We start from the raw sequence: 15,907 nt of genomic DNA, 5'->3' as shown, positions 1-15,907 counted from the left end.
GCTTCTTTGCACCAACCGCTGGCATTTCTTGGGCATCTGCCCATCTCCGAGCTGCTTGTGACTTTTGGACTTGGTCCCCTTGTTCCACAGGTACCTTCAGACAGGAATCCATCGTTGTTGCATTGCTGATTTGTGTTTTCCTTGCATTCTCCCTCTAACACGACTATTTTGTCTTTAGGGGAACTTTGGTGCACTTTGCACTCACTTTTCAGGGTCTTGGGGTGGGTTATTTTGCTAACTCTCACTATTTTCTAATAGTCCCAGCGACCCTCTACAAGGTCACATAGGTTTGGGGTCCATTCGTGGTTCGCATTCCACTTCTGGAGTATATGGTTTGTGTTGCCCCTATCCCTATGTTTCCCCATTGCATCCTATTGTAACTATACATTGTTTGCACTGTTTTCTAAGACTATACTGCATATTTTTGCTATTGTGTATATATATCTTGTGTATATTTCCTATCCTCTCACTGAGGGTACACTCTAAGATACTTTGGCATATTGTCATAAAAATAAAGTACCTTTATTTTTAGTATAACTGTGTATTGTGTTTTCTTATGATATTGTGCATATGACACTAAGTGGTACTGTAGTAGCTTCACACGTCTCCTAGTTCAGCCTGAGCTGCTTTGCTAAGCTACCATTATCTATCAGCCTAAGCTGCTAGACACCCTATACACTAATAAGGGATAACTGGGCCTGGTGCAAGGTGCAAGTACCCCTTGGTACTCACTACAAGCCAGTCCAGCCTCCTACACCCTGTTAGTTTTCCCTCATCTTGCTTTTTGTGATCATACCATTGTTGTGCCACTGCAGTTACTAAATATTTTTCTTTCCCCTCCAACCTCCTCTTCCTAAAAAAGGATGGTTGTCTGGTTGAAAAGTGCCAGGTTGGGACAGTGAGCCATATGTGGGAGAATGAGAGTATATTAATAGTGGATGTGGCTGGAACCCAAAAAAAGTAGAGTTGCCTTCCTTATCTACCTTGGATTACCTGATGAGTCGTTGCTGGTCTATCCATTTGATCCAGAGTTTGATGATCAGTTTCTCCTTTGCTATGGTCTCGTTAGTGCTTGAGGATTTGTTAATCGGTTTTCAGGTTGAATATGTTCATCCTGGGTATATTGGTACATAGTTATAGATAAACATTCTAATATCTTTTTAAAGTTTGTGATCTTGGTTTGGGTCAAGAATTCTCTAAATATTGAAATGTCTTTATTTCTTCCACCTTATTTGAAAGGAAGCTGATTTAGACTTAGGTTTCTAAATTGTCCTCACTTGCTTTAATTTTTACCAGTATGGCATCTGATAATCAATAGCGTGATGCGAAGATATCTGTGTGAAAATGAAAAACACTCCTGTCTGAATACCAAAACGGCAGTCATGGAATGTCCGCTAGAATAGTAGAAACCGGCTTGACGCCCTCAATGGGGAAATGCTGGAGGGTATAGCATGAGGAAGATGGCGACCTCCTGATCGGGGGCACGCAGACAGAGCTCTCCAGCATGGGTGTTTTTCTTTTACTCATAGATACCCTTATATCATTGCATTCCGGCTAACTTCCAGATAATGACTTCATCAGACTGCCAACCATTCTCTAAGTTTACCTTTGTCCTTATGAGACCCTGGTACTTATGAAAGGTGGAAAAGCTGAGACTGTTTAGAAAGGCAGACCTCTGCATCGTTGGCCTCACATAGAAATTGCCCTATGTTATTATTCTGCACTAAATTATAATAGCTTTCTAAATACTGTGTACCAGTACACTGCAATTTCACAATTTTTGATATTTTCGCTTCTTTGGTTTTGGTCCCCTTCACTGGGGTTGCATTTTTCACTAATTTCTTTTTTTCCTAATTGCAATAAAATTGTTCTGTCTGTACTTTTATGAATAAAATATGTTTAATGTCTCGCTTTCTGTATTGGTTGCTTGTACTTAAGTTTGATTTATGTCTGACAGAATAATTACTGTCCTGAAGAAATTAATTTTGACAGGATTAATTCAATGCAGAACTTTCTGCCGTTATTTATATATATATATATATATATATATATATATATATATATATATATATATATAACAAAATGAGTTTCACATGAACAGCCTTTCTTGTGAGACATCTGCAACACCAAGGCAGATCTGTGAGGCCGTGCTTCAAATCTTTAATCACTTCCAACTCTTTCTGTTGTGCCTACGGGCCCCGAGGTGCCCTCATTTTGGGATACCTACGGAAGGTTACCTTCGGTGCCAGTTGAACCCTCAAAATCCACTACTGAGCCTCCCCCGGCTCCCTCACCAACACCTTTTCTGGCTCCATAATCCACGATGGTTCCCTGAGTATCTGTGCCACTGTCAACTTCATCAATGCCGGAAGACAAAGTGCCCTTTCAGACTCCCAGTCTGCACCGCTCTGATCTTTCCCAAGACCGTTTCTGTTGAACCACAGTGTTCTTCATTTGACCCTCTTGGCATCCCATCCCAGCAAGGCAGGTTGCATATACTGCGTTCATTCTTTGGGACAGATTCCATTAATGACTATATTGCAGGTGATGAAACTGGGTAACCTTACCATGAGAAGCACTGGTATGGTGATCTCAGAGATGCTCATAGTCTTGACATTGCTCTTGATTCTTGCCTTGTCTCATGCCCCAGGTCCTGCCACTGAAGAAAGCGCTTCTTTTGTGGTGGTCACGCAGTAGGCGGATGAAATTTCCAACCTCCAGTTCCCCACCCTAGAGGTCAAAAACAATTTCTTGACCGAAGTTCTTGCCCCTATTTCCTTTTATTTAGGCATTCACAGATACCCTCCTAGGGGTCCTGAGCCAAAACTTGAGCTGCCCCCATCCTAGTCAATTGCCACAATGGGAGGTGTCAGAAATCCGCCCCAGCAACCCTACCTTTTTGTCTTTGCACCCCTCGCTTGAGAGCTTGGTCGTGCAGGTACCAAAAGTTGGATGGACCCAAATTCCTTTCTGAATATTCCCCCAGTTAGGGAGTCCAAGACAGTGGAGACCTTTGAAAGAGGGTAGTTTCTTTAACTAGTTTGGCCCTTGAGCCTGTGAACAGCAGTTACCTGCTGGGTCACTATTTCTACACTCTGTTCTGGAAGACCTTCACCGTGTCCTAACCTAAGACATACAGGACGGTTGTGATCCCACTCAATTAACAATTTGTTGTGGCCTCGATACCATGGACTGCATTGAGGCAGCCATTGCCACTAATATCACCATTCATTGCCATGCCTGTCTATGGTTGACAGGTTTTTTGAGCAATGTATTGTCATCCCTTATGGACATGCTCTTTCCATTGGCTCACCTATTTGGGGATAAGGCAGATTTCACTCTGGAGCGCTTTAAAAAGGGCAGGGCCACAGCATGCTTCCTGGGCTTATCTGCCCCGCCTTGCTAGCCACATCACCTCACTGTTCCTTTTGCGGTTTCATCAGAGGTACCTCATACTGATAGCCACTTCAATCTCGGCAAGATGGCCAGCAGTTTTGTGGCTGAGGACATGGCAAACACCAACCCCACTGCCAGGGACAGCTTAACTGTCAGCCCACTGTCCCTCCTTCAGCCCAGTCTGCCAATCCACTTTAGCATGCCTGTGGTGGAGCATAACCACTCGGTTGAAGGCTGGATTCAATAATTCTTACTGATGTGGCAAGCCATAATGTGGGTGGATCCTGAAAATTATCAGGTACGGGTATGCCTTACCATTCATAGCCACTCTGCTACACCCTCTGTCATTCCTGGAGCAACGGACGGTGGGCCATCTGTCTGTTTTATGGCAGGAAATTGAAGCCCTTCTGGCCAAGGAGGCTGTTGAGAGGGTGCCTGAAGTGGGTTGTGGTGCCTGAAGTGGGCTGTGGTGGTTACGCCTGCTACTTTCTAATGCCAAATAAGGCCTTTGTCCTATTTTAGGCCTGCACCCTCTCTACACCTTCCTCCAGAAGACAAATTCAGGTTGTTCACTGTGGCCTAGTTTTTGTCTTGTCCGCGAGATTGGATAGTGGAAGTTTCTCTGCATTTTGTCTATTTCCATATAACGATCCTGCAGGCCTATTGATGCTACCTGCAGTCCATCTTGGGACACAAGGCTTTTCGGTTTGCTGTGCTTCCTTTGGTCTTACCAGTGCACCTCTGGTGTTCACAAAAGTGATGGCATTGATAGCAGCACACCTTCAGGGGTCCAAGTCCTCCCCTACCTCATCGCCTGGCTGTTAAAGGTGAGCTTACACCAGGCAGTTGTCAAGCACCTCCGGACTATAATGAGCATCCTTTCGTCTTCGGGGTTCACCACCCACATGCTAAATTCACATCTGACCCCTCAGATGCTTCTCTTCTTCGTAGCCATTCTGGACACTATTCGGTTTTGTGCTTTACCCACCAAAAGGAGTGTCTAGGGCATGTAGGCTGTAATCTTGATCATTTACCTTCTGTCCTTGATTTTGGTGAGGTTGACTCTGAGGCTACTGGGACTGATGGCTTCCTGCATCCTGCTAGTGGCAAACACCTGCAAGATGGCATATTCAGGCTTTCAGTGGGCCTAATATCAAAGGGACATCTCCAGCCATGTTCAGATTTCAGAGGAGACTGTAAAAGAAATGCAGTGGTTGTTAGTGGACTGTGATTGAGTCAGCCGCGGACCACTCTCATTCCTCACTCAGAGTTGACAGTGGTGACCAGTGCCCTAAAGTATGCCAAAAAAAGTGATGGATGGAATGCTTGAATGAATCTCAGCCACTGGTAATTACGCGGGCTGCATCCCAGTCGATCATTACTTTGCACACCATTCCACCTCAGTTGGACCCTTCTTCATTGGGAACAGTCCAGCCTGAATTGCCAGGCCCTCCGTGAACCAGAACACAAGCAACCCAGGTCCGGTTTTGCCTCTCCTGGTCCAAACTGATGTGGCATGTTGTGCAAAATAATGAAATGTCTGTAGTTCTGCGTGTTGGAGTTTACAAGGCTTCTCTTGCTAAGAGACTTGTTTCTCCTAGGGTGGGACTCTGCAGTCCTCTAAGTCTTCCCATTAATACCTTTTCTGACCAACATTCTGAAGCAGATCTGGACCGACCGTACCAGTTCATCCTATTGGCACCAGATTGGCCACGGAAAGTGAAATATCCATAACCCCTTGAAATGAGCATCTGTCCTTCAATCAGGTTGCCCCTCCACCAGAATCTGCTGTCATAGCAACTAGGCACGGCTGTGCACCTTGGCCTTTGCAGTCTCTACCTTCATGCTTGGAAATTGAGCGGTGACAGGTGACCACCTTCAACTAACCTCCAAAGGTGGTTGATGTCAGTATGGCAGCCAGGCGTCCCTTGACAAAGAGAGTATACACCTGTAGTTGGGACATATTTGTGACTTGGTGCAGCACGTGCCAGATTAACCCCCTGAAGGCAAGGTTATCTGATGTTTGACCCTCACTCATCAAGGCTTTGCTCTGGAAACACATAAAGGTTACATTTCAGCTCTTTCTTTCCTCTTTACGGTTGCCGAGCCAGCCCTCATTTTTTAAATCACCTGTTGCGATTTTTGAAAGGCCTACATCTGTTCCCCACTCTCCCTTCTAGCCTCTTTACAGCTGTCCTTTGCATGTTCTCAGACCTCAAGATAGTGTCAGTGTTTCTTATTGGCTCTCTGTCATAGCATGGAAAGTCACTATTTTCAAGTCTGCTTTCCATGCACTGCTTATGCTGGCCAAAACCTGAAGTTCGCATCTGAAAAGGATGTCTTGTAGTTGGTTTCCTGGCATGTAACAGAAACCTTTACCCTTTTAAAACATATGTTGTCAGGTCCCTTAGATCATTGAAAGCGCATTTATCAGAATACCTTCCATGAAGCTGTGTGTGCAAAATGGCAGTCGTATAGTTAGCTGCTGGTTGCTTACAAACATGTAGCTTAAATGAATTTCCTTCTCCCCTTAGAATGCACAAAGTAGATGAAAGCTCAAAATGGCAGCACTTCGGTTACACCGTTTGTGTTTACATCTATTGGAACTGTCCTGTCTTTCCGACTCCCACACCATAAAAGATTGTGATAGATGTGAAGAGGTGTCATACTGGAGTCTGAGAGATAGGTTGGGGATGTAACATCTGAAACATTTATTGGGTGCTTGGTAATTGCAGAGACAGAGATCCTGCTAGAGCCCATTTCTCCTACTAAGTCACAAAAAAACAGATCTGACAGCCTTAATGGTTTGACCGCAGTATTTATACATCACTGCCACTCCTCATCAGCATCAAAGCTCTTGGAATAGCATTGTTACTATATCACATCATCAGGATGCCAGGATACTCTAGTTGAAATACCGTGATCCTTCAACATCCAGGAACTCGCTGCCATTTCAGGTGTCACCTTCCTTGGTTTCAATGTCTAGAACTCACTCGCCAGCAACATTAAACCATACGCACTTAAAGAGGATCCAGGCTGCTTCTATTGCTCTGGAACCAATAGCCTTTGTTTTAAGAGCTGTTAAGCATTCCTTCATCTGAAGATGACTGACTGTTTCGCAATAGAGACAAATTGAGGTCCAGTGGAGGATTGACGAGTGTAAATGTAAGTGATTCTGATTAGTATAACAACTTAACTGCTTTCTTCTCTTTTTACAATGCTGAGGTAAGAGAACACTCAATTACGTTCCTCTACCTAGTCCGAGACGCACAGAAAAATAATCCATTGGCTAACAACATTCACAAGACACTGGATAACAATAAACTAGGGGGTATTGTTTTAGGAAAGATCCATAGGTAAGACCATCCTTCCGACACATCAGCAATAAAGCAGCACTGTAGAGAAGATGACCACAGAGTGAAGCAATCCAGAACAATCTGTTCCTGAGAATGTCCGAAAAGCGACACATGGGAAGTGACACCACCCTTTGTTTAGGTTCCTTTTTGTACTCAGACATCAGACTGTATTTTGTTACCTATATCACCAGTAGAGGGTGACCTAGGTTATCATGTAGTTGGCAAAGAGGAAAATTATATTTGATCAGATTACTCCAAAAGCACAGACATTCATAATCTGTGAGAAACTTCAGATTAACTAAAAAGCAATACCAATTGTTCATTAATTCTTGGCGGCCCATTATAAACACTTTTCCATTGCCTTCATCAGTCCCACTCATAAAAAGTGAACAAAGAAAAAAACACAAGGCTAACAGCTCTCACCCTGAATTTCAGAACACGAACATAGCTCCCAACTATATATGGGTAGTTCTTGATGAAGAAAGAAACACAATACTCTATGATACATTTCTACACCTCTCCCAGCAAAAGAGAGCTGAAGAATGGGTGTTCTGTGCAGGGTATACCAGACTTTTGTAACTATTCCTAAGCCTTGCACTCCTACTGCATTATTAGTTTGCTGTAAACAATCCTAAAGGAACACCATGGAGAAGTTCATTAAATATGTAGCTAAAGAGAAAAAGAACAGGAATGTCTCAAAGAGATTATGAAGAAAAGTGTGTTTAGTTGTGATGTTCATCAAAGGGCACAATCGACTTGTCTTCATTGGGCTACTGCCATGGACTTCCAGTTAGGCAGCTTCCTAGCTATGACTCACGCCTTTGACCACTGAGATGGAACAAAATTCCAGCTCTAACCTTCAAAGGGTCCAGCTTCTGAATCATTCACAGATATTGAGATTCAAAAGATGAAAACTGAAGCTGAGACTCTTATCTTCATGCAGTGAAAAGGCTTTTATTGCCAAAATCAGCAAAGGCTAGCACCAGTGGTTCCACACAGCCTGCTTGGGGTGAACAATTAAGCAACTGGACCCATCTACCAGTGGTAGAAGTCATCCAGCAGTAGCGGTAATCAGCAAACCCCAGCCACTGGCTGATGGATAGGATCCTGTTACCTTAAAACAGTGGTTGCCATTCTTCCCCGCCTTCCTTTGCACAGTAGTGTGGCATCTTGTCCAGCTGTCTCCCTAATTGTTAGAAGATAACCTGGGGCATATGGTTTCTAGTTATTGTGTAGCATGGATTCAGAAACCGATTTACTGATTTCCAAACCAAAATCCCACCAATGGTGTTGACACTTTTTTCATAGGCGTGTCGATTTAGGAATTTCGTGAGGTTGAAAAATGATCAGTAAGAAATTGAATTGGTTCTGCCACTGTGACAACCTATGTGTTTGTAGCCAAGAGTACATTACATGGGTTATATGTGAATTCTGCATGTGAAGTTCCCAATACCCGCATCTTTACTGGTAGCTTCCTCACTCCGAATTCATTGACTACACTGCTCGAATTGTTTTTGTATTTATTAATTTATTTTGCCCTGTTGATCTTTGCCCATTAAATATGTGTTCGTAGTAATCTTTAAGTAATTGGATTACAAAGTGTATCAGCTTTTACAGGGAATAAACCTTAGGGGGTCATTATGACCCTGGTGGTTTTCTGACTGCCAGGACTAATGTGGCGGTATCACCGTCAACAGGTTGGCGGTGTATACCGCTAAATTATGAGGGTGGCGGGTTGGCCGCTGCCAACCTGCCACATCACCACTCCTGCCGCTATGGCGGTATGAACCACCGGGCTGGAGATATTAATCTCCGACCTGGAGCCCACAGAGCACCGGCGGTGGCATTATGAGCCAGCCTACCATCATGGTTTCCGTGACCTTACCAACTCCACAAAAACCATTGCGGTAGGGCCTACCGGTGACAGGGAATTTCTTCCCTGTCGCCAATAGGCAGCTCTCACACCCCCTCCCCAAGCAAGCATCTAACCACCCCACCCGCCCATCCCTCATCCAAACTCACAACCACGCGCCCCCCTCCGATTCAGACTCACCCCCGATTCAAACACACAGACCCACCTCCGATTCATTCACAAACACCCCATACACGCACACACCCGCAGACATAATACCCATTCATGTACACACAGACACGCACCTACCACACAAATGCCCCCACAGCCATACACGCACACAGACACCCACATGCAGCACGCATACACCCATTCACCTAAACATCCATGCACACATTCACTCATACATACCAACACGCATTCAGGCACGCGTTCATCCAGACATCCAAACACCCATTCAGGCACACATACACACTGACATGCAGACACACACTCACTTCAACTTTCATACATGCATTCACTCACATGCATACAACCACAACACTCACATTCACTCACTCACACACATGCATACACATAGATAGACACCACACACACACACAAAAAACACCCGCACCCTACCACCCTCTCCCATATCAAATGCCCAACTTACCTTGTCCTGCGAGGAGGCTGTCTGGCAGAGAAGGGGTGCTGCCGCCGCCAGAAGCGCCCCCCCAGCAGGACACAGTCAGGCCAGACTAATGGCTTTAATACGGCTGGCTGCGTCCTACTGGCAGGTCAGTGCTGGTGGTAACAGCGCCAGGGCACCACCGGCCGCCTGCATGGCTACTGCAGGATTTCCGCCCTTACTGTGGTGGAAATCCTGCAGTGTCCATAATATGGTGGGCGGAAGACCGCCAGCACTGGCGGTCTTCTGGTGCCCTTGGCATCGTCGGTATTATGAGAATACCGCTAATGTCTTAATGAAGGCCATAGTTTTAAGTGCTCCACCGTAATCATTTAAAATGTTTAGCTGTTTGGTGCTATGCAGTTTATTCCTTTCATTCAAATATAATCTGCGAATAAATTTCCACAATTTAGCACTTTGTTTGTTTCCTATTTAAATTGTTTTCCTTTCAGTAAGTTTCTTAATATTTATTTTTTTTCGCTTTAGCCTTCACCAACCCATTTGCAACATCTGCGCCTGCTCCTCAGCCTTCAATGCCCTCGACAAATCCATTCCAGACCAATGGCATGGTGCCAGGTGAGAGTGAGAAACAATTAAAAGATTTGTCTTGCAGTTGTATCCTCATTAGAAAGCCGCATAGGACTAACTCTAGGCAGATTCACAAGTTTGGCTGTATTCCTCACCAACAAACATGGTCCCTGGTTGAACATATGTTTTTTTTAAAACATCGTAGATTGAAAGAGCATTTTGCTTTTGATCCACAACTGAAAAACTACTCCTGGATTGACATCTAGTTGCAGACAGTGGTAGCCCAGCCTCATGGCTGCATTCAGTGTCAATAAGTATATTGGTTGCTTCGGAGTGGAACCATAGCTGCCTTTTTTTGTTTGTGACCTCCACAAGGATATTTAATCTCTAACAGGGCCAGGATTACATCAGCATTTAATGTACGTATGTTGTAATTTATAAAGTGTGAACCCAGGTGAAAAACAAACATTGGAGCACTCTACAGAATCAAAGGCACAGACACAGTCAGCGAGTGATTGCAGAGGTAGCTGAGTTCTGAGAGCTGGGGTGGACTGTTAATTCATCAGGAGGTCTTACTCTTTGATGAGGTGTGCTTTTAAGTCACTCCTAAGCAGGAGAATGGTTGGTGTGGCGAGGATCGATATGGAGATGGTGTTCCAGAGCCTGTGAGGATATATTATTTTTAGAGACTATAAATTTAGCATGTAATAGTGCAGTTATTGTTTACCCTTTGTATTGTCTTGCATCCCGTTTCTAATAGCGAGCAGTTTTGATGGCTATGTAGAGTGACCTGCATGGTCATCAAGGAATTTGTCCAGGGTCTGATAGGCTATGATCTTGGTCTGCATTGAGCAACTGCTGATGCGTTGGGCTCTGCCTTGCTAGGAGCAGCACTGGGCCTAGGTTGCAGTGCATTGGATGTGAGTCTTGATAACCTCAAACAGTTGCGTATGGACATTTTGGCATCCAGCTATGAAGACTGTTTTGGTGGATAATGAACACTTACTGTCATTTGAATAAGGGTCTTTTGGTCCTGCTGTATCTCCTTCACAGCATCTGCACAGCTGACTCTTACAAGTAGTATAATCACTGCTACATGTTTGTATGTCGGTTGGTCAGACAGAATAGGGTGTGTGTAGGTAAGAAAACACCCACTCACCTACCTGGTTTAATTCACATTGCATTCCACAATTCCCTAGGTGATTGTTCTTTTGAGAAGCTTTTTAGGTCTGGTTAAGTGATCTAGTCTAGTCTTTTGGTGCTTGGAAATTCCCAGCACACTACACTGAAAGGAGAGCAATGATTACAAGTAATGTAATTAACAAAAATCCATATTTTTTCCTCCTAAATGTATGTCGAAAATATCTGCGTATGCAAAAAAAAAATAGTCCACTACCAAGTCACTTAAACACAATAAAAAAAATATACACAGCATTGTTGCACCCATTTTGTCATAGAACAGCTCAACTGCTTTGAATGACAAGTAATCTCAGTCAAGTTCCTTTTCTCTACTACACTTTGCCGCGGGAAGAAAAATAGGACAACAGAATCACAGATATGGGAAAGATGGAAGACAATTAGGAGAAGTTATCTCTAACATTGTTCGGCAAGACATAAAAACTGGTAGCTCAGTATATATCTGCCTTCAAGTTGCAGCATGTCTTTCAAGTAGACAGCCTTGGTTAAAATGGAAGTATACACATATGCATCACAATGGTGGGGTACTCTTTGAGATGTTGGTTTGGGATGTCTTATGAACTTAGATTCAGTAAGCTCATCAGGTATACACAGATGAGCTACGAGGAAGTCTTTCACCACTTTCGCCGTGGTTCCCCCTAGTAAAAGTGGTGGGCAAACTTTGTACCTTGAGATTTGCAGCGCTTCTCGTCTTGTCTTCTAATTCACATCTGGTCTCCATGTAAGTGAAGCAGTATTACCAGCCTTTAAAGTCAGTGTAGTGTGCACAACTTGTACAAAAACCTCCAAACCACTTATTAGCCATTCTGGTCTCAAATAGCAAAGACTACACTACACTACACTACACTAAGATACACTGTAATGCTTCGTAGCACTGGTCATTTCCATTTGAACCGTAGGGAGTTCTGCAGTCGATAAGTCAACAACAATCCTCATCACCAGCTGCCCTCTATGGGAACAATATATTTATCCCACGAATCATGATCATCTTGAGATAGTTGTGTATTATTAACAAGGGTGTGCTGGAATGAATTTCATTCTTACTATTTTGGAAGTATGCTATTGGGTTAAGCCAACCAACCTGCTCGCCTTTCCACCTGAGATAGATCGCCGGTTGAATTGACTTTGCAGCTTCTCCCGCTACATTCTTCTCAGCAGCAGCAAATCCATTTCATCGATCCTTTACCCATGGGGTGTCCCACCTTGCAGAACTGTCTTTGTTTACAACCCCTCTGCTTTGTCTCGCTGGAGCTTTTCTATTTCGGCGACTAAGCCCGCGCGTAGAAACCTTTTCCGCAGCCTCGAACCAAGACTATCCAGCGATGACACTCCCTCCTCAGACACCTCCTGAAGCCTTGCCCCACTGAACTTTACCTTTTCACACAGTTTTCTTCATAAATGTTTCCAACTCCAAAGTTAAGCACTGACTGGGACTAATCCACTTCTTGTATCCAAACCACACCCTATTGTGGTCTGCCTTAACTTTCAGTTTTGACCTGGTCACCTGCAACTTATGTCCACGGTTGGAGCTTTGATCTTTTAAGGCACTAGGTTTTACTTAAAACTTCAAAATTGCATAACTCAGGTTCTACTGATTGTATTTTTGACATTTTGGTGGCAAATAATATATTACAATTTACTGTATTGTTCTAGGTTGGTTTGGGATTTTTCTTGTGTTGTATTTTCACTTTGTTACTGTTTGTGTACTACATAAATAATCTACTCATTGCCTCTCAGTTAAGCATGAGTGCTTCAGTGCCAAGCTACCCAGGGTTAAGCACATGTTACTTTAGTGTTTTTTTTTGTAGTTCATCCTGCAAGGGACTGTGGCTATACCCTAACAAGGGCTCACACACCAGTCAACCAACAACCTGATTTTTCACAATAATCATCATTGAACTATTTGTGCAAATGTGAATGAGTCTTGACTCAATCCCTTGTTGTGCACAGGGCACATACCTGCATGTGAGGTGCATGTGTCTGCTGATCCTTTTGTCAAAAAGAAACACAAGTGTTTGGGTACTTATGGACGATTTGAACAAATTATGTAAACAAAGCTACATGGACTGGCAAAGGGAATTTCTGGCATGCCCAAAGAAACCATTGCTTTGGGTTATATGCCTTTCATTCCTCTATTTCTTAATGAGGACATTAGCTGAGCAGCTTACGACCAGAGGGATGGCTGGCTTGTCACCAGCTTTTTGTGAGTTACCAACTCAGGCTAATTCTTTGTCCCTTCAAGTGTCTTTTTTACTTTTTCTTCCCAGTTCTTCAGCGTTGGGACCAGGTTCTGTGTCAATCTTAGTTGGGTTCTTTTTTCTTTTTTGACCAAAAAGGAGTGAGTCAATTTACCTCTCCCTGTGGGCTTTGTTGAAATCACCATTGGATTGGAGTGTCATGTTGTAGAGTGGTGCATCATATGCGATTGTGTCAAAGAGGGAAATACCATGGAGTGTCATAGACTGAGGTGGCATAGAGTGGAGTATTGTGACATGGAGGGTTGTGGAGTGGGGTTTCGTAGACTAGGGTTCAGTAGAGTGTCATGGAGTGTCGCGGAGGGTGGGGTGGAGTGGAGGATGGGGAGGAGTTTGTTGGAGTTTGTTGGAGTGGGGTGGAGTGCGGTGGAGTGTGCTGGAGGGGAGAGTGGTGTTGTGGAATGGAGTTTTGTGGAGTATGCATGGTATGGTAGTGCACTGCCATAACACCCAACCCTTTTTAAATTGAAATGACAATTAAATTTGCAAATACAGTTTTACTTAGCAAACGACACAGCACTCACACGATAATGTGTGAGAATGGCACCTAGTGTATTGATTTGTTTTGATCGTACTCGGATATTTGCTTTAAGCACACTTAAGAATTACAAACAAAAGTGTCTCTTGTGTTTTCCTAATTCCTATATATTCTGAAATATCTGCACAGTTCATGTACAAACATTAACATTTTGTTGTGTGCTAGAAAAAAAGCATTTTGTAAGTAAGTCAAATAAATTTGTATAGCACACAGTACCCAAGGGTGTCACAGCGCTAGCAATACCCAGAATGTGCGACAGGGGCAGGGATAGCAAATGAAAGAAAGAAAAGACAACCATACAGAGAATCAAAAAGAAAAAAGCTACCCCCTTTCATACCCTCAGATTTCAGATAAAGCATCTCACGTTGAAGTCAGAGAAATAAAAGTAAACACCACTTTCCCTCAGAAGGCAGAGCCTGACACTTGACCTATGTCTTTGAATGCAGAGCAAATGTGACAAGATACGAAAACAAATTTAAAGGCTTGTTTACTGAAAGCGAGCACTGTGGAAGAATAAAGTAAACATGCAATGCTCAATGGGATGGAATAACTCAAGCTGGACAACCTAAAACAAATAAAGCTAGAAAATAGAAAGCAAGCAAATGTGAATTAAAACCCATAAAGCTAATGGTAAGCAATGGACGGACTACATTCCCAGTTCAGCTTTCTAAATGTCCCCAAGATGTCCTTAGCAAACCAGACAGCTGTGCTATTAGACTTTGACCTAAAACGTTGCAGCTAATTTGCTTGCTACCCTTTACCTCATACTTGTTTGTTGATATGTTTACCAAAGAAACAAGGAGAGTTTGTAAACAAATAAGTCAGTTTAGCACATAGCCACTGGTAGCCACGGCAGGCAAACTAGCAAGTCTGAAAACATGGGGGACATGTAGCAATTAGACCTAAAGAGCACCGCTGTGGTTGCACTGGGTGGCCTCTGCAGGTTCGGACTCTTGTGGTTTGCAGGCTCAGTTGTCTTCCACAGGATCTTCGTTCCTCCCTTTGCAGGTTCAAGTAGCAGGCAGCGAGTACAATGCAACAGATGTCTGATTCCAGGTTCTAGTCACAGGCACTCAGTTTGGACGGTGTAAGTCCTTTGACGTGGGGTCCCATTCTGAAGTGGGCTCCCTCTGGACCTCACTAGGTCCCTATCTGAAATGCGCTTACTAGAGATCCCTGGGAACTCCCTTTGGACCTTTAGAGGTCCCTCACAGAAGTAGGGTCCCTTGGGGCCTCTCTGGATCTCTCTCTGCACTCTGCAGTACTCGCCATTGTGAACCAGCCACGGCTCCGCCTGTTCTGAGCATGCGCTGTCATGTTCCGCACTGCCTGCACCCTAGTGCATGGCGCGCCTCATTTCCCTGCTTGCTCTGCTGGGTGCATGCAGTCCGTGTGAGGAAAACAAACTGCATCTGCAAAGTACGTTCACATACAGACCAGACATGAGCATGGCGGCCCCTCCCACAGTCCCCAGGCAGCTGCACTGAATGAAGTCGGAGAAAAGACATTTGTGGCCTTCAAATACATTGTGCATTTTCCTTTTTCTTCTTTTGCCCTCTATTGGAAATAAGATTAAATGACCTCTCAGAAACTTAAATTATATGAAGACTGTCAGCAGAAACAAAGCTTATTTCTCATGTGCATATGTGGGGCTCTTATCAGGCCCGTCTCTAACCGTGCACATATAGGCTGGTTTGGTTGTTTGTATTCGTATTTAGATACATAGAGCGTGTAAAGCCAAAAAGACATCAAGGCGATAGCACCGGTCAGAGACAGCAAGGTTGAGAAAGCAAAGGCGTCATTAACGTTGAGAGAATAACCAAGGTACGAGATGCCTGCGAACCACAGAATAAGAACTAAAACTCGCAATGTATAGGGAGTGTGTGCCATAACCTGACCACTGCCACCAAAAACGTGCAGCTGCCCCATCTAGCCTTCCAGAACCTGGGAGTGATCACCTTCCTCAGCGTTGCAGATCCAAGCTGTCTACTTGGAAAATACTAGTTGAATGCGGTTCTCAGATACCATGGGCCCTACTGGTGAAGTGCCTTATAGACCAAGCATAGAGCTTTGAAATTGTGGCAAATGCTTTTACACAAATTCATTACGCTTAAAACT

At 43.9% G+C, this 15,907-nt stretch overlaps 1 protein-coding gene across 2 annotated transcripts in view; it reads left to right on the top strand.

Annotated features, from left to right (window-relative positions):
• The window catches only part of AGFG2 (ArfGAP with FG repeats 2), a 259,436-nt gene that overhangs the window by 203,451 nt on the left and 40,078 nt on the right, over positions 1–15,907 (top strand). For both annotated transcript variants that reach the window (XM_069215633.1, XM_069215632.1), the window contains one exon: positions 9,758–9,847. In XM_069215633.1, coding sequence (XP_069071734.1) covers positions 9,758–9,847 — 90 coding nt within the window. The remainder of the gene's footprint in view (positions 1–9,757; positions 9,848–15,907) is intronic.

Source organism: Pleurodeles waltl, chromosome 12 (genome assembly GCF_031143425.1).
Source record: "Pleurodeles waltl isolate 20211129_DDA chromosome 12, aPleWal1.hap1.20221129, whole genome shotgun sequence".
NCBI classification, from domain to species: Eukaryota; Metazoa; Chordata; class Amphibia; order Caudata; family Salamandridae; genus Pleurodeles; species Pleurodeles waltl.
The sequence above is the reverse complement of the archived record's forward strand: the minus strand, read 5'-3'. Positions and strand labels throughout refer to the sequence as shown.